General features: G+C 42.9%; 1 protein-coding gene across 1 annotated transcript in view; it reads left to right on the forward strand.

The window, feature by feature from the left end:
* Atp8b4 (ATPase phospholipid transporting 8B4 (putative)) overlaps positions 1-19,148 on the forward strand; it is a 164,246-nt gene that overhangs the window by 135,273 nt on the left and 9,825 nt on the right. Inside the window, exons 23-24 of the mRNA XM_035447044.1 lie at positions 8,212-8,295; positions 14,314-14,559. Of these exons, the coding sequence (XP_035302935.1) occupies positions 8,212-8,295; positions 14,314-14,559 (330 nt within the window). The remainder of the gene's footprint in view (positions 1-8,211; positions 8,296-14,313; positions 14,560-19,148) is intronic.

Below are 19,148 nucleotides of genomic sequence, written 5' to 3' on the forward strand. Positions count from 1 at the left end.
ATTCAAAATGCATTTGGTCATTACTGGTTTAGTAAACTGGGACTAGCAGCTTTCCTCTAGGGTCTATTGCCTCTTCAGCCATGGGGAGTTGGTTATCTTTACAGTACGAGGCATGGATTCCCTCCTATTGAGCAGACCTTAGGTCCAATTAGATGGTCATTAGTTACTCCCAATGTAAGTACCAATGTTGTGTCCTTTGTATATCTTGCCGTCCTGGCTATTGTTGTGGCTTATTGACTCCACAGCTGGGTAGGACTATTGGTTGCTTTCCTCCCCTGACAGCTCATTCAGAAGATACCATGAAAGCTAGTACTCAGGGAGGAGGCTTCAAGGTCACTTCCAATTTGATTCCTTCAAGCCCTGTGTCTGAAGTGTGTCTCTAGCAATAGGGTCTTACCTCCAAGTTCTGGAAGGTAACCAAGGTTAATGGCAATTTCCTATGTCATTTTTGAAATCTCTCTGACTCCCCTGACCTACAGCTGAAGGGGAGGTATCCCATGCCTGGCATTGGCTTTCTGTTAGATTCTATTTAATATAAACTCTTACAGAAATACTTTCCAAAGTTGGCAGAACACAGAAAGGGGATTTTTCTCAATGCTATTGTGTGGAGCAAGAACCCTGTTCTACAGCTTGCATTTAACCACTCTAAAGATAGAAGCTGGAGTCCCCTAACCCCACAGCCTTGTGTGTGGTCTCTGTTTAAGGGGTACTGAGAACTAGCTGTGAGGGTCACTGGGAGGTAGGGGATGTCTCTTCTCCCTGTTTTTTTTTTTTTTTTTTCACTTGAAGGGCTTGACTAGTACCAGGTTTGTAACATGTTTTGGCTTCCTTTCTGAGTCCTCTTCCTCTAAGGACATTATGTTATAATGAGGCAGATTCAATGAAAACTTGTCTGGAAGAGACGCTGATCAGTGTACGGAGCTTGAGAATTTATGAATGGGAGACATTCTTGCCTCCATTGAAACCATCTAGGCGGCTTTGGCCTCCAAAGCCATGTGCTAGCTGTGGAGGTTTCCTCAGCTCCTAAAACCATCTGTCCTTAGAAGAGAGCTGGCTATTTGAGGTCTCTTACTCCCTGCCAGTGTTCACCTAAGTGGCTTTTCTGTGCAGTCCTGGCAGGAGTAAGGTTTAGACACGTTCTCCCATGTCCTTGAATGTTTGCTCACTTACCAGCAATGAGCTTAGGTCTAGTTTAGGGCAGGTGCTCTGTTGGCCTCTAGGGACACTGCAATGAAATGGAAGGTGGTAGTTCCCACTGACAGAGAACCTACCGTCTGGGAATGATTTTATGTTTATAAATAGGAAACGGATGTTAAGTCACTCCATTGTCACATTTCTCTTATTTGTTCAACCAACTGTTTTTGATTATTTTTTTCATAAAATATATTTTGATATTTTCCCCTCCCGTAACTTCTCTCAGATCCCACCTCCCCATCTACCCAACTTCATGTTCTTTTTCCTCTCCAAAACCAAACAAAACAACTCCTTCCAGAAAAAAAATGAAAAACTCCAAAACATAATAAGACAAAAATGCTCCCCCCAAAAAACCCAGGATGAAATAAAAGCCCCATAACAAACAAACATGGTGTGTTGGCCAACTATTCCTGGGCATGGAGCCTGCCCTGGATTGTAGTTGATATACCCAGTGACACTCCATTGGAGAAAATGGATTTTTCCTTTCCCAGTAGGTATAAATTGCAAATAGCATCTTGCAGGGTTGGGACATTATGTCCACTTCTCCTTTTCAGTATTGGGACTTTTGTTTGGCTTGAACCTGTACAAGACTCATGCCTGTTGCCACAGTCTCTTACAGTTCATATGTGCCAGTCCAGTTGTGTCTGGAAGGCACTATTTCTTTGAAGACACCCACCAGCTATGACTCTTACTATCTTTCTACCTCCTCATCTACTTAGAGCCCTGAGCCTTGAAAGGAGGGGTTAGATGAAAATATTCCATTCCCCTCTTCTGCAAGAAGAAGCTTCTCTGATAAGTGTTGAGTGATGAGCTGATCTATGGATATAGCAGTATGTAACTACGAGTCATTTTATTATTCTCTTCCCTTAGCAGAATGATAATAGTAGGTTTTATCCTAGTCCATGACCTATTCAATTCTGAAGTTCTTGGCCTCTTTAGCTGTGTCAGGTATGGGTACCAGATCATGGAATGGGCCATAAATACAGTTTTTAAAAGTGGTTGGTTATTCCCCTAATATTCATGCCACTATCACACCACACCAGTGGGTTGTTTTTATAGGTTGCAGATTTTGTAGCTAGGTGATATTAATGATTCCTTTCTCCATCAGTGGCAATGCAGAGTACCTTCCAGCACTGTGAATACTAGTCAGTAGGGGTGAGGCTTTTAGTTGGGCACCATCTTGGCTTCTTGTTCAATTATATATAATGTTGTCTTCAGCAATACCTTACCATCAGGTTGTGAAGAACAACCCAAAGCCTTGATAATAGCCTGTAATGTTTGGGAGTGGACCATGGTACTTTTTTGAACAATGACTAAACAGGATGTAAACTCTTCCTGGAACTTGGTGCATGATATATTTTTCTCCCTTATATGGTAATGCCATTTAAATTCCTTTCATATATGTATATGTTTTAGGAAGCTTGTCTTAGTCACTGTTCTATTGCTCTGAAGAGATACCATGACACGGCAGCTCTTATAAAGGAGATCATTTCATTGGGGCTTGCTTACAGTTTCAGAGGTTTAGTTTACTATCAGCATGGTGGGAAGCATGGCAGCACACAGGCAGACATGGTGCTAGAGAAGGAATTGAGAGTTCTACATTTGGATCTGCAGGCAGCAGGAAGAGAATTCCACTGGGCCTGGCTAGGGCCCTTGAAACTGTAAATACCACCCCAAGTGACACACTTTCTCCAGCAAGATCACACCTACTGATCCCTCTCAAGTAGTAACAGTCCCTAATGACCAAGCATTCAAATATATGAACCAAGGGGGCCATTCCTATTCAAACCACTACAATGTTTCTACAGTAATAGGTTCCATGTGGGTTATTCATAAGGCCTTTAGTGTTAGCTGTCACTCCCCATATCCCCTCTTTTACCCTTCTCTCCCATCTCTCCTATTTAAGCATCCTCTTCTAGTTTCCCCTTTATCTCTCTAAAACACTATATTCCATTTTTCCTTCTTTGAAAGACCTTTTCCTGACCCTTGGCCCCTTACTAGATCCTTAAGCTCTGTGTTTATTCAGATTGTAGCAAACATATTGAAAGTTTAAGTACTAACATTTAAATATAAAATATTTAAAGAATTTAGTGTGTGTGTGTGTCTGTCTGTCTGTCTGTCTGTCTGTCTGTCTGTGGGGAGGGACCATGCACCATGGAGCACAGATGCAGGTAAGAAGACAATGAGTCTGTTCTCTGCCTTCACCACGATGGTTTTGGAATCAAACTCAGGTTGAGGGGCAAGCATCATTCCCTGCTGAGCCATCTTGATGGCACCTAAAGTGCATGTCTTGTTCAAAGTAGAACTTTTGCTCTGGCAGAGAGTTTAGAGGTAGGGAATGTAAACCTTTATTTTATGAAGGAAGAACTGGATTCCCTCAAGAGCTGGCATCAGTGGTGTGCATGGTCAGGAGTGCAGCTCTCTCATCTTTCACTCTCTGTCTTCTCTACTCGACCAAGCTTCCCCAGGTGAACTGCCTGCCTTCTAGAATCATCTAGACCCTCTAATTGACCTTATGTCAACAACTACCCCAACTGAACTGCCGCTGAGGGGGCAAATAAACATAACCTGTCCTGTCGAGATTTCCTGCTGAATTTCTAGTCCAGCAGAGTTTGGAGGGTTGGATCATGGGTCTTTCTGCAGGGCATGCCTTACACTGACCAACGGTTGCAGCATGCTTGATTTTCCTCGAGGTGTCTCTCTCTCTCTCTCTCTCTCTCTCTCTCTCTCTCTCTCTCTGTGTGTGTGTGTGTGTGTGTGTGTGTTTAATATCTGCAACTTATTTTAAAAGCACTCAGTCCTTTGGGAGCATTAATAAAGATCACTTGTTCCCTTCAAAAATTGCTAAGGCCCAGTTTAGGAGATTCACATGTGAAAAACCATGTAAGTGTTGGCACGGGGTATTTGAGATGATATTATTTGATGACAATTTATCATTGTCAGGGAGATACAGAGATGTATATCTTTAAAAAATCCATGAAATATGGAAGCAATTATCTTGTCAAGGCTGGAAAAGTTTTGTCAAATAATACAACCAAATATACAGTGAAATTTTGGAAAGTGATGGGAAAGAGTGAGACTAACATTGAGGCCAATGGTGTCATGGGTTTTGATACCTGAAACCTGTTTCCACAAGGCAGGGGAGTTCCTCTGTCTTTGCCTTCCAGATGTGTCCTGTGGAAACCCTGAGCCAGGCTGATGTTTAGGCTTGGCCCTTCTACCTGGTCCTACTAGTGAGTCCCTGCTAATTATTCAGACCAACAACAAAAGAACTAAATCAGAACACCTCCTATAAATTTCCCAGTGTGTTTTCTTTAACAGAAAAATGATTTTAAGAGCTGGAAGAAGTTATACAGCTTTTCTCTGTCTGCAACACACAGCAAAAACAGGGCTATACACTTCCAAAGAGCTGTCTTATGCTGTTGTTTCCTTCCTTCCTTCCTTCCTTCCTTCCTTCCTTCCTTCCTTCCTTCCTTCCTTCCTTCTTTCCTTCTTTCCTTCCTTTCTTTTGCAGTGCTAGTGGCTGGTGCTCAAACCCAGAGCAGTGTTCATACTAGGCAAGCATTGTGTCCCCAAACCAAAACGTCTTATGATAGTTTGTACTCACCACATGCTGGACTTTGAGTTAGGTTCTTGGGCTCCTGGGCTGACAGGTTGATATGGTGGGGCTTGGAACCAGTATGGAAGCAATTACAGGTCAATGTTATGAAGCACCACGATGTGGTGAGTCACGGTACTAACAAGTCGCCTGGAATCCAGCCCTGGAATGAGCCTGTTGGAGAAGGCTGCTGTGGCTTTTCTGCTTTTGGATGCCCTTGGCGTCCAGACTGCTTCAAGCTGGTGCCTATTACCTGGGAATGTGGATCCTAAGGCAATGGTGTAGTTCACTACAAGGGATGGGTGTGGGCTAGCTCGGAAAGGCACCCTAAAAGACTTGCTACCTACACCAAGTTCATTCCTCAGGGTCAATTAAAACTGAGCAAGCTGGAGTGAGAGGACAGGCACCCCAGGTGAGGTTCTGCAGGAAAAGGGACGGGGAGTGAATACGGTTGGGTAGGGGTACAGCCATTGAACAGGATGACATCATGAATTTGAGGAACAATTTGGTGATGAGGGCTATTGAGAGAGGGAGGAATCTCCAACTTCCTCTTCCCAAATGACTCTAGCTTGTGTCAAGTTGACAGAAAACTAACCACCACAGATACACAGAGAATGAAAGAAAATTCCTCCCTGTTGTATGAGAGTTTTCCTGGGGAGACACAGCACTCGTGTTCACTCACCCAAGAAATGGAACCCACAATGGATCAAAGTAGCAATTACAGTAGCAATGTCCATCTTGGTGAACCAATGAGTTTTCATTAGAGTTGCTAACAGGAGTTACAGGATCAGAAATGACACAAGGACAGCTGCATCACCTCAAGGACACAGTGACCCTCGTGTCACCCCTGAGCATACTGAACAGCATGCAGGCAGCATGAATGGTCTAGGTCTCTCTTCTCCACTCAGCTGGTCAGTCTCCTCCTGCAGCTGTGGCTATTTCCTCCTTTTATAATCCGGGGGGGTAGGGTGAGCTTCCAGAATCTTCCAAGTTTATGCTTTTTCATGCATGTAACCTTTTGTTTATCTCTTGAGTTTCATGTACCTCTTCGCCCCTCCTGGAGAGAATGTTTCCATTGCTAGGAAACTGCCTCATATTTCCTCACTAATTTACCAGCCCGTTGTCCATTCCATTTGTCCTTCAGATCTAGTTGAGGACACTAATGCTCCTCTGGTGCCTTTCTCTCACCACAGGATCTAATCATGCTGAAAATGTCTCCAAGGCCAATAACCAGCATTGCCAGTGTCTGTTAGTCAAGTTAAACTGCGCTCCACCGAGTCCTGTTGGTTGGGATTTATCAATGGACGAATAGCTTCCACTTGTCTTTTTCTTTAACAGTCTATCCTCGTGTCAAAAGTAAATGATAATGCTAAGACTCCGCCTACTTCAAATTCAGATTTAACATCCAAAGACTAGAATATTTTCTCTTCAAGATGCTGTACTTCAGCAGGACACAGTGAAAGGGTCATCTTCCTTACGTAACGACGTACAACCCACCTTACCATCTCCGGCTCATTTGAATCTAAAGTTCTCTAATGCTTTAGCACTTCTTTTTTCAGAATATATTCAAACTCTGGTAGATTGACCCAGGGCCTTCTGTCTTCTATCAGGATCACTGTTAAAGACTCAGCTTGTTCTCAGTTTAGCATCAATCCTCCAGTGCTTCCCGCCAGTTAACCACACTGTAACCTTGTCTTTAGGGCCTTATTTATTTATTTATTTGTTTGTTTGTTTGTTTGTTTGTTTGTTTATTGAGACAGTATTTTGTTATGTTCCCTCAGTTGATCTCAAACTTGGTCTCCCCCCACCCCTGCCTCAGCCCCCAAGTGCTGGCTTTGTAAAGGGTCATCACTATGCCTGGCAACTCCGCCTTAGCTTTTGATGTCTGTTGTCCCCCCTTATTGGTAACTCCGAGCCATTCAATGGAAGGTGAGCTCTTTGCTGAGCATATGGATGATTTTTTGCCTAGGGTATGCTTCACCAGATCTTCCTGGATCATAGGAGTGTGCCTGTGCTAGAAATCTGCTCATTCAGTCCCTCCCTCCCTCCCTCCCTCCCTCCCTCCCTTCCTCCCTTCCTCCCTTTCTTCCTCCATGTCCCTTCTCAGTGAGGTCATCTTCAATCACCTTGATACCTCACTCACTCACTCACTCACTCACTTCCTTCTTCAAACTTTGACCTCTTATTGTGTCTTCCTTTACAATACAAATTTCTTGATAAATTCCTGTGTGAGTGACCATGTTGAATTATTACTATACAGAACCTAGTATTTGTTGTATATCAATTTCTGAATACATATTAAATTATAAATGAATGAATGCCATGAAGGTGGTAGAAGAGTCATTGGTTAGGAGCCAGAGATTTGTATTTTAATGTTTACATATTCCTATAATAAGAGACTCTTGAAGATTTTCTCTCTGCCTCTCTGGTCATCAACAAAATGGGCATGTAATTTCTGTTCTACTAGTGGGGCTTATCCAAAGATTTTCTTTGTTTGGTTTTTGGAAACAGGATCTTTTCTAGGCCAGGTTTACCTCAAACTCACTATGTAGTTGAGGGTGACCTAGAATTGCCAGTCCCCAGCTTCCACCTTCTGGGTGCTGTGACTGACTGTAAGCCCATGTCTCTGTCTCTGGCTTCTATAATGCTGAAGATCAAATCCAGGGCACCATGTATGCTATGCAAGCATTCCACAGACTGAGATGCTCTGCCAACTCCTTATGCAAAGCTGTCTTAGACACCCTACCCTGGGCATATGAGAAGATGATTTACTGTCTTGCTTACATCTAGTGCAATGATCCTGGGACTTGTGGTCCCTTTGCTATAAGCCAATCCCACGAAAAGGTCTGAATATAGCGTAGGGGTAACAGGCTCTCCTTTCTGTGTTTCTTTGGGAATACTTTAGTGGATTCTTGGTGTATCACTTAGATCATGCATTTGAACTTGTGATAAGCTACTGAAAACTTGGAGAGTAGAATAGTAACCACTGCAAGAGTCTGGTGTCACACATATGTCTGGTGTTGTGTGTTGATTTGGTGTTCTGCACACATGAGTTCATCTCACCCCCCCACTGATACACAGTGAGGAGGATATGATGTCTCTTCAGAGATGAGGTAGAGTTGAGCATGGTGATGCATGCCTATAATCCCAGTCCATAGAGTCAGAGGCAGGAGGATAGCTTCAAGTTTGAGGCCAGCTGGGTTATCTAGTGACTAAGGCCCCTCCTAAAAACAATGAGAAACAAGTCAAGCAGAAACAAAAGACCTAGAGAAGCCAACACACCAAAAATCCAGCAACCACCAAAAGAGGCAGAACATGGAAAGAGCTCTTTGCCCTGACTCTGAGTTACTTAGCCTTGATAATGACTTTTTTACTCTGTGGATGGCATTTCTCATGCATGTGTTCCTTTTTTGTTTCAGACTGTTTATGACCAGTGGTTCATCACCCTTTTTAACATCGTTTACACATCACTACCTGTTTTAGCCATGGGGATTTTTGACCAGGTACGTGTTTTTAAATATATATATATATATATATATATATATATATATATATATATATGTTGCTTACTTTCTCTGTTGAGTCTTTTGGCTATTACTATCTAGCTTTTGAGTGGAAGGCTGATTCATGGGATGATCCCTAGGAATACAGTTTTCAAAAGAAGTGTCCACATGGGTAACAAGTCTTTCCGGGACCCCTCCCCGGCCTGCTGCTTCTCCAAAACGATTCTCCATCCAAGTTTGCCTTATCTGTTCTTAGGGATTCACATCTCGCAATATTGATGTAAGGTTCTGAGAAGTCATGCATGAATTCCTTTCTTTCATTTAAGTCCAGATTGTCTCAAATTTCTGTGATTGTATCTTTTTAAAAATATAGTATTTTAAATTAAATTTTTGAGACTTTCATAAACACATACAATGTATTATGATCATACTCACTGTTACCAACTCCTGCTCCTAAGTCTTCCCGGATCTACCCCAACACCCTCACTTCCCCACATTTTTTATCTCTTTTAATCATCCAAAGTGTCCAGTTTATGCACCCTATGTTTACATGGATCATGGTTGACCTACCAGAGGCCATATTCTTAAAAAAAATGACTGTCCCTCCCCTAGTAGTTATCAACTGCCATCATGAGCACCTCTCCTATCTAGGATGGAAGAGTGATTGGATTGATCTTGTACAGATCTTGTACAGGAAACCACAGCCACTGTGAGTTCATGAGTGCAGGGGCTATGCCATGTCCAAAAGTTGTCCATCCCCCTCCAGCCCTGACCTCTGGCTCTTGTATTATTTCTACCCCTCTTTGTGATGTTCACTGAGCTTTAGAGTGAGGGCATGCAATACAGATATCCCATTATGGCTGAGCACATTATAGATATTATTCTTTGTGCTTTGACCAGTTGAGTTTCTGTAGTAAACACCATCCATTTCACAAAGAAGCCTCTCATGAGGACTGGGAGCTGCATTAATCCATGGGTCAAGAAAGACATATTTAGAGGTCAATTGGATATTGTGTCCATTTATCAAAATAAAAGTAGTATGCTCACCCTTGGGGCTTGTGAGCATACTTGCCATGGGCTGTTAGACAGATTTACTGTATCAAACATGAGTTGTTTCCTGTGGCACAGGTTACTTTTATGACATAGGTGCTCCTGTTGCACACATTGATGTATCTTGCCAGGCTGACTGTTATTGTAGCTTAAAGGTTTCACAGCTGGATAAAACTTTTGATGACTTTTCTCCTTTGGTGCCCTGCATAGCACCTTCTGGAAATGTGAGAGCTAGCCTGCAGTGATGAACACAGTCAGGTGTGTGTCTTTGTGGTAGGATATAGGGTCCTTTGGATATATGCCCAAGATCCCATGGTAGATCTATTTGTAGCTTTCTGCAGTACCTCTCCACTGATTTCCATAGTGGTTGCACATGTTTGTGCTCCCACCAACAGTGAATTAGGGTTTCTGCTCCCCACATCCTCACCAGCATTTGCTACCACTTGTTTTCTCAATAGTAGCCACTGTAGTTGAGGTGATATGGAGTCTCAGAGTAGTTTTAATTTGCATTGTGGACTTACCTCTTGGGCTTCCATTTTTTTTTTATTAGTTCAAGTTAGGGAACAAGCTTGTTTCACATGTAAGTCCCTTCTCCCTCTCCCTCCCCTCACCCCCATCCCTCCTCCCCCACCCCCAACCTACCCCCCACCCCATCCACCCACCACTCCCCAGGCAGGGTAGGGCCCTCAACGGGGGCTCTGCAAAGTCCACCAGGGCCAGAGTGTAACCCTTCACGTGGGATGGGCTCTCAAAGTCCCTTCTTGCACCAGGGAAAAATACTAATCCACCACCAGAGGCTCCCTGGAGTGCAGAGGCCTCCTTATTGACATCCATGTTCAGGGGTCTGGATCAGTCTTGTACTGGCCTCCCAGACAGCATCTGGGGTCGATGTGCTCTCCCTTGTTCAGGCCAACTGTTCCTGTGGGTTTCTCCAACCTGGTACAGACCCCTTCGTTCTTCATTCCTCCCTCTCTTCAAGTAAATTCCAGATTTCAGCTCAGTGTATATCTGTGGATGTCTGTCTCTGCTTCCATCAGCCACTAGATGAGGACTCTAGGATAGCATAAAGAGAAGTCATCAATCTCATTTTAGGGGAAGGGCTTTTAGGTTATCCTCTCCACCATTGCCTGGATTGTCAGATCGTGTCACCCTTGTAGGTCTCTGGAGATCTCCCTAGTTCCAGATCTCTTCTCAGACCTATAGTGGCTCCCTCTGATATGTATCTCTCATCCTGCTCTCTCTCCTCTATTCTTCCCCCAACTCAATATTTCTGCTCCTTCATTTCCTCTCCTCTACTCCTCTTCTCTTGCTCTTATTGTGGTAGCTCCCTCTCCCCTACCCTCATGCTCCCAATTAGCTCAGGAGTTCATGCCACTTCCCATTCCTGGGGACCATTTATCCCTTAGAGTCCTTCATGTTTCCTAGTTTCTTTGGTGAAAAGGATTATAGGCTGGTAATCCTTTGCTCTATTTCTAAAATTCATATATGAGTGAGTACATACCATGTTTGCCTTTTTGTGACTGGGTTACCTCACTCAGGATGGTTTCTTCTAGTTCCATCCATTTTGGGCTTCCATTTTATTTCACTGATTAATGTGCTTGGTTTTTGTGCCAACACCATGCTGTTTTAACACCATGGCTCTGTAGTTTACGTTAAAATGAGGAGTGGTGATGTTTCTAGCAGTGTCTTTATTGTTCCAGATGGTCCTAGCTATCTTGAAGTCATTTGTGCTTCCATGTTAATTGTAATGTTTTCAGTTTCTGTGAAGAATTGCATTAGAATTTTGATGGGGCTGCCTTGAATCTTTAGTTTGCTTTGGCAGGATGGCCATTTTCACAATATTAAGTCTGCTGGTTCATAAGTATGAAAGGTCTGTCTATCTTCTGTGTCTTCTTCAGTTTCTTTCTTTGGTGTTTTACAGGTTCCCATTGTACAGGTCTTTCACTTTGTTATGCCACTATATTCCTATTTTTTTCTTTTTTTTCCATTAAATATTAGAGCACAGATTCTCTAGCTTTCTCCACCCCAATCAGGTCACGACGACCCTACAGTCTGTCAAATAGTTGACAAGACATTTCTGTGACTCTTAGAGCACACACACTTGCCAGGAAAAAAGCCCAGCTTTGCTCCTTTGCTGCCCAAGACAAAGGAAACTTTAAACTACAACGTCTGCCTCTCAAATAATGGGGGATGGAAATTCCTGCCATTCCTTGAGAGTCTAGAGGAGTAAAAGAAAATGTCATTTGTTCAGAAGACTTAATGGCTTCTCTTTTAGCTTCCCATCATGCTAGACATGGTGGCTGAATGAGGACATGACCACTCCAAGGTATGGTTGAGGGGATGGATTTTATTGTAGACATGAGGGAGAGAACAGCCAGAGGCACATGAAAGAGTCCAGGATGAACTGAGCCATGATAATGGGGGTGAGGGGCAGTGAGAGAGGAAGGGAAAGAGAGAGAGGAAAAGAGAGAGGCCAAGTGGACCAAGAGAGTGCATGGCCAAAGGCAAGTTTATATAGGAATGAGGAACTGTGGGAAGGGAAGCAAAGCCCTTGGGCTGGAGATTTTAAGGTAGGAGCAAGGTGAGAAGCTCTGGGAGGAGCCACAGGTACTGAGTTAACCTTGTTCTGGGTTTCTTTGGGACCTGTCAGTGGCTATATGTCCTAATGCTCCACACTTCAAGCTCTGCCATTTCCTCTCCCTGCATAGTTAACAAGGCTCTCTCTTCTAACAAACCTTATTCTGGAGGATTCTTCCCCTCAGGCCCATCTAGGAAAGGTGAATACACACAACCCCTCAGTTATGGAGAGAAAAGATCACAGACTTTTTTTAGTGTTTGAATGTGTGAGACAGGAGAATGGGGAGAAATCAATTATAAGAATTATAAGATTGGTGCTTCATGGCCTGCTCTGGTTAGGAGCGTACATCCTGGCAAAGAAGGAAGTCTGGCTGCCTGTGGGGAAGTAGAAGCCTAGCCAGTAGAGTTTCCATGGCACAATTAAAGTGTATTACTTTTAAAATGTTTTTTTTGAAGTATTTTTGAGACCAGATTTTCTCCAATCTGTTATTAGACCTGTTTACTAGACTTCGTTTTCTGGCCCAGAGGTATCTATTGCACAATGCACGTCTTCACACTGTGAGGTCACCCCCTTCTCCCATTCTTTCTACTTTGTAGCTGGTTCTGAGTCTCCTGTCCATATGTACAAAGGGCATTTGCACAAAGTACTGAACTTCAAAAGACCTTAGATGTAAAGGATTAAGCACAGGCTCTTCCAAGTGCTGGTGTTTACAAGTGTTTCTTTTCTTGGTGCTTTGTAGCTGCCCACAATGTGGAATCAAATAGTAAAAATAAAGCAGTTCTGGGAAAAAAAAAACAACAAAAAAACCCAAAAACAGTTATTGTGCAATTTGAAAAAAAGCAAAGCAAAACAGAATGAAACACAATAAGCCTCCTTATTGCCGTCTGTTCCTCTCCTTTCTTGGTTTGTCGGTGTTGGCCCTTACTTAAACTGATGGCAGAGTCATGCATGCTGGCTACAGAAGGCCACAGGATCATGTCTGATGTCACTCATTTTGTGAAAAGAAGCAAGCCCTGGGGGTTCTAGTCACTAACCGACCAGCCGATAAGTGGTGGAACTAAGCTCATCACAAGCTTACTTGAGTTTGGGCTGCTACATTTTAACCATCATTGTTATTTATTATCACCGTTGTTTTATCAATGTTTTGTGTTAGCATAGGTTATTGACTACTTAATTCTGGGCAAGGACTCTGCAGAAACATCTCTTAGTCATGCCAGTGGTTTTCTGTGTGGGAGGTATTACTGCTTGCATTTCTGCCGATGAAGAAACCAAGACTTGGGTTAAGTAACAAGACTACACACTGCCAAAACCTGTTACCAGGCCTTCAGCTGATTCCTGTGTGGTTTCAAAGTCTGTGACTATAACTATACCAGTCACCACACTAGAAGAAAGTACACTCATTTCCGACAGTTTCTTCAGGGAGGACTTCTTAAAGAGAACTTGCCAGGTTTCATGGAGCAGTTTGGGCCATTCTACAAGGATGAAGGGGAATTAGACTTCCCCTAGAATTTACCATCCATGGCTGCTCCTTCTCTACCTGTGGTCTTCAGTTTTTTTGATTTGTTTTTCAAGATAGAGTTTCTTTGTGTAGTCTTGGCTGTCCTGGAGCTAGCTCTGTGCACCAGGATGGTCTCCAATTTACAGAGATACATCTGCCTCTGCCTCCTGAGTTCTGCGATTAAAAGAATGCACCACCATCACCTGACTGGGCTTCTGTTTTTGTCCCATCTTCTATGATGACAATCCTTTGGTCCTGACACTTGGTTTTGATTCTCACAGTGTGGTTGTTGGCATCACTTTGCAGCTAGCCAGGAATGCAGAATCTGTTTCCTAGATTTATATGTCCATTAAGTTTTAGAGAAATCAGTTAGGTTTTTTCTAGAACTTAGTGGCTGATAAATATGGATTTTCCTATCCTGTCTGGTTCTGTTGTCCTCATCCCTTGGCATTTACTACTGAATTCTCACCAGGTAAAACACCAGATCCTAACTGTTTAGTCTCAGCCCCCTACCCACTTTGAACACCACATGGGATTCCCCCTTTTCTCATTGTTCCTGTCCATCTCATTCACAAATTTCCAATTCTGACTCCACAGCTCCCTGCAAATTATGTTAGCAATTTACTTCTGGTCCATTGCTATACATAATATGCTGGAATCCTGGAGCTTGAATCCTTCCAAGATGGCAGTAGCCACAGCAGCCTGTGGAGGATATAGCAAGGGCTCATTTGTAATCTGGTAGGGAGGTCCTTCTGGGAATAAAAACAAGATAGGGTCTTGTTCTAGCCCAGTGAGTAGTAGGTAACAGGGCATACAATGACCTTGGCTATTTCTGGGGATAGGGAATATATGGCCTTCTTGTCTCTTCTCTGAAATTATGCTCTGTTCACAGGATGTGAGTGACCAGAACAGTATGGACTGTCCTCAGCTCTATGAACCTGGACAACTGAATCTACTTTTTAACAAGCGTAGATTTTTCATCTGTGTGGCACATGGAATCTACACTTCACTAGCCCTTTTCTTCATTCCCTATGGGTCCTTTTACAACTTGGCTGGAGAAGACGGGCAACACATTGCTGACTATCAGTCCTTTGCAGTTACCATGGCCACATCTTTGGTCATTGTTGTCAGTGTACAGGTAATCCTTTTCTTTAAAGCGCCTCTGCCTTAGTGTGATATGTTTACATATGTTGAAGTTCACTGTTACGATAAATCTTTCTGCCAAAAGCCGCCTGAGCCCCACCGCCAGGTGTGAGCTTTACGCCAGCTGCCTGCCCTAGTTAGACCCAAATGAATACACAGAAACTTGTATTAGGTACAATGCTGCTTGGCCAATGACTAGGATTCTCATCTACTAGCTCAGTCTTAATTATCATAAACCTATATATTTTATAAGACTTATCTTACTGGACACCTTATTGGCGTCCCTCCTTGCCGGTGGATCACATTGTGCCACTGGAGCAGGAGCAGAGGGGAAAAGAGGGACCCTTCCTGTTTCTCCTTCTTTAAATATGAGTTTCCTTGCTATGTCACTTCCTGCCTGGATCACCACTTATCTACTACATTTCCCAGAATCCTCTTTGACTCCTAGTCCTAACTTGCTGTCTCATTGGCCAAACAGTATTTTATTCAATAATCAGTAAGATAAACATACGCAGTACATTCCCCATCAGTTCACTGTCAAGGTGTCAGGTAGGGAATAACTCTTAAGAGAGTACAAGGGATTCTTTTTGTTTGTGTGGAGGCATATGCATTTGTGTGTAGGTGCACTCACCTTTGTCCATGCACAAGCAGACCAGAGCCTGATATCGTATGTTGTCCCCAGTCACTTCTCTACCTTATTTTTGGGGACATGGCATCTCACCAAACCTGGAGCTCACCATTTTAGCTAGACTGGCTATTGGCTGAGCCCCTGCAACCTGCCATCTCTGCCCACCCAGCACTGAAGATACAGGCATGTGTTTCCATGCCTGGGGTTTTACATGGGTGTTAGGGATAAACTCAGATCCTTCTGAAAGTACAGCAATTGCTTCATACTCTGGGCCATTGCTCCAGCTCCAGGATTTTCTTTTTTTTAATTTTTATTTTGTTTTATTAGTTCAAATTAGGACCAAGCTTGCTTCAGATGTCAATCCCTTCTCCCTTTCCCTTCCCTCCCCCCCAACATCCCACCTGCCCCTAGTCATCCCCCCCTCCACTCCCCAGGCAGGGTAAGGCCCTCAAAAGAGGCTCCCCAAAGTCTACCACATCACAGGATTTTCTTTTTAATTGCACATTTTGAAATGAAATCAATAATCTTTAATAAATAATAAGATGTGGTAAATTTAGCATTAGGAGTTTATAACCTTCATGTTTGTATAAAGATAACAATCGCATATTTAGGTTGGGTGTTGTATATACAGTGAAATAATTAAGGCTTTCGAGGTATAGCTCAGTGATAGAGTGATTGTCTAGTGTGCTCAATGCCATGGGTTCAAGGCCCAGACTGAAAAAACTAGTGTAACAGAGCGATACATACCTGTTATCCCAGAACTAAGAGGTGTAGCAGGAGGACTGCTCAAGGCCAGACTACAGTGTGAGACCCTGCCTCAAAATAAAAAGTTGTACCACTATTCCCTTCTTATGTTTGGAGAAGAAGCATTTCCAAGAATAACAAAAGTTTCCTATAATTTCAGACTTAATAAGCCCCAGGTTCTAAAGTGAGAACTAGAACTTGTTTTGTAAGACATTTAAAAAAAATCACTCAAGAGGCTCAGTGCTCTATTCAAATGGCATATTAAGGAGACATCCTGACAGGGGAGTTCTTGGTGTTCTGAGCTGTGATCCAGTTTGTTTTCTGATGCAACTGAGTTAGATTTCACATAAACTTCTGGTCCATTAATACCTGCAGCACCAGACTGATGTGATGAGTGATACAACCTCTGTGCTATTTTATTTTTGTTGTTGTTGTTATTGAGCAAAGTGTTAAGAATCAGATGATCTCTTTGTCACAAGTTACAGTCATACATGACCATTTCTTGAATATTGAGTAAATGAGGGAGATGATAAAAGGAAATTTTCTCTCTTCTGATCCTATCATAAAAAGAGTTTGTCAGGGTGTGTCCAACCACTAGAAAAGAATAATTAAAACTAACTTGATTTTCCAGATTATATCTACAGTCTTCAGACACATCTATGGCCAGTTTTCAAAAGGCCTGAGACACAGTTCCCCATGCTGAGCCTAGGACAACAACAGATTCAGCCATGGGCTGTGGTCTCTCACGAGGTTCAGAAGTCTTCAAAAACAAGGCCCTGCAGGGGAGCCCCACACAGAAGTATGGCCATAAGTGCATGTAGAGTAAACTTGGAATGAGCAGAAAAGTACGGAGAAAATTAAAATTTATCCACAGCCCCACACTGTTGTTAACATGGCAAAAATAGTAGAAATCAATTTTGTGTGATTTTATAACTGTGTTTCCCACTTATCTTTGTCTCATGGGTATGCTTCTTTTTTCCTTTCTTTCCATATTTTATTTAAATTAGAAACAAGATTATTTTACATGTCAATCCCAATTCCCTCTGCCTCTTCTTCTCCCCTGCCCCCCCAATTAACACCCTACCTATCCCATACCCTGTCTGCTCCCTGGGGAGGGTGAGGCCTTCCATAGGGGAGCTTCAGAGTCTGTCATGTCCTTTGGGCCTAGGCCCACCCCCTTGTGTCTAGGCTCAGGGAATATCCCTCTATGTGGAATGGGCTCCCAAAGTCTATCCCTATGCTAGGGATAACTACTGATCTACTACAAAAGGCCCCATAGATTTCTGAGGTTTCCTCACTGACACCCATGTTCATGGGGTCTGGATCAGTCCCATGCTGGTTTTCCAGCTATCAGTCTGGGGACAAAAAGCTCTCCCTTATTCAGGTCAGCTGTTTCTGTGGGTTTCACCAGCCTGGTCTGGACCCCTTTGCTAATCACTCGTCCTTCTCTGCAACTGGATTCCAGTTCAGTTCAGTGATAAGTTGTGGGTGTCGGCTTCTACTTCCACCAGCTGCTGGATGAGGGCTATTAGGTGGCATATAAGTCAGTCATCAATCTCATTATCAGGGGATGGCATTTAAGGTAGCCTCTCCTCTGTTGCTTAGATTGTTAGTTGGTATCATCTTTGTAGATCTACAGACATTTCCTTAGTGCCTGATTTCTTTTTAAACCTAAGATGGTTCCCTGTATTATGGTATCTCTTATCTTGCTCTCCTCTGTTCTTCCCCCAACTCAAACTTCCTGCTCCCTCATGTCCTCCTCACCCCTCCTCTTCTTCCCTTCTCATTCTCCTAGCTCCCTCTCCCCTCCCCTCATGCTCCCAATTTGCTCAGGAGATCTTGCCTTTTCCCCTTCTCCGGGGGAACATGTCTGTCTTTCTTAGAGTCTTCCTAGTTTCCTAGCTTCTCTGGCGGTGTGGATTGTGGGCTGGTAATCCTTTGCTCTATGTCTAAAATCCATATATGAGTGAGTAAATACTCTGTTTGTCTTTTTGTGACTGGGTTACCTTGCTCAGAATGGTTTCTTCTAGTTCCATCCATTTGCTTTCGAATTTCAAGATTCCATTGTTTTTTTCCGCTGAGTAGTACTCCATTGTGTAAATGTACCACATTTTCTCTATCCATTCTTCAGTTGAGGGGCATCTAGGTTGCTTCCAGGTTAATGAGTATATATCTTGTTTTAGGATTATTCTCTGAAATGTCCTTTTCATGGCTACAATGCTTGAGCATATGAACATATCAACCAGGATACTATTAGATTGCTTCTATTTTCACTGTGAAAAACCGCAGCACAGTGGCAAACCTTCATATGCCAAATTCTCAATGTTTCTTGATTGCCTTAAAGTACACTATTTATTGGCATTTAATTTGTTTGCTTGTTTGAGACAGGGTCTCACTGTCTGGCCTGGAACTCACAATATAGACCTGGATGGCCTCAAACTCACAGAGATCTACCTGTCTCTGTCTCTCATGTTCTGGAATTAAAGGTGTGTACCACCATGCTCAGCCAGGTTGTATTCTTAAAGAGGGAATTCTAGGCCTAAGGATATATGAAAGTTTGATGTTCTTTTTAACTCATTGAAAAACATCTTCCCAATAGATTCCTTTTATCCAATGAGTGTAAAATACCCTTTTCAGCCAGGCCTACACAGGCAAGAGATCAACATTGTGAATTAATTCACAATGTTAAGTTCACAGCCTCTGGCTTCCTGGGAAATAATTGATATACATTGAAAAGTCTTTATTAAGTTCATGACTTAAACAAGAATAATTATTTTTTTTCTTTTGAAATAAATATAGATTTGCAGAAGAGTTGACCTTGTAGTGACAATACCTGTGTCTGCTCAACCTGACTTGTTAGGAACACACAGCCATGACAGTGCCTATGGAAATTAGGAGAAATTAACACGGATACAGTATAGTTACCTAAACTACAGGTGTGGCTAACCCTTCCCTAGCTTTTCTGTTAATAACTTTTCTCTATTCCAGCATCCAACAGGGTACCTCGCTGGCATGTCACCATAGTCTCTGAACTTGGCTCCTTCTTCATCTGTAATAACTTTGAAGAATAGTGGTCAGATAGTTTGTAAAATGTTCTGCAGTTTGCATTGTGTGTGAGGAGATAGGCTGTGGACTTCCAGAGAGAATCAGAGAGAGTTGTTTTGTTCTTCATGTTTCTTCTCTTAGAGCGCAGCCGCTCTGTACCCTGGAGC

This window comes from Cricetulus griseus, chromosome 6, assembly GCF_003668045.3.
Source record: "Cricetulus griseus strain 17A/GY chromosome 6, alternate assembly CriGri-PICRH-1.0, whole genome shotgun sequence".
NCBI lineage: Eukaryota > Metazoa > Chordata > Mammalia > Rodentia > Cricetidae > Cricetulus > Cricetulus griseus.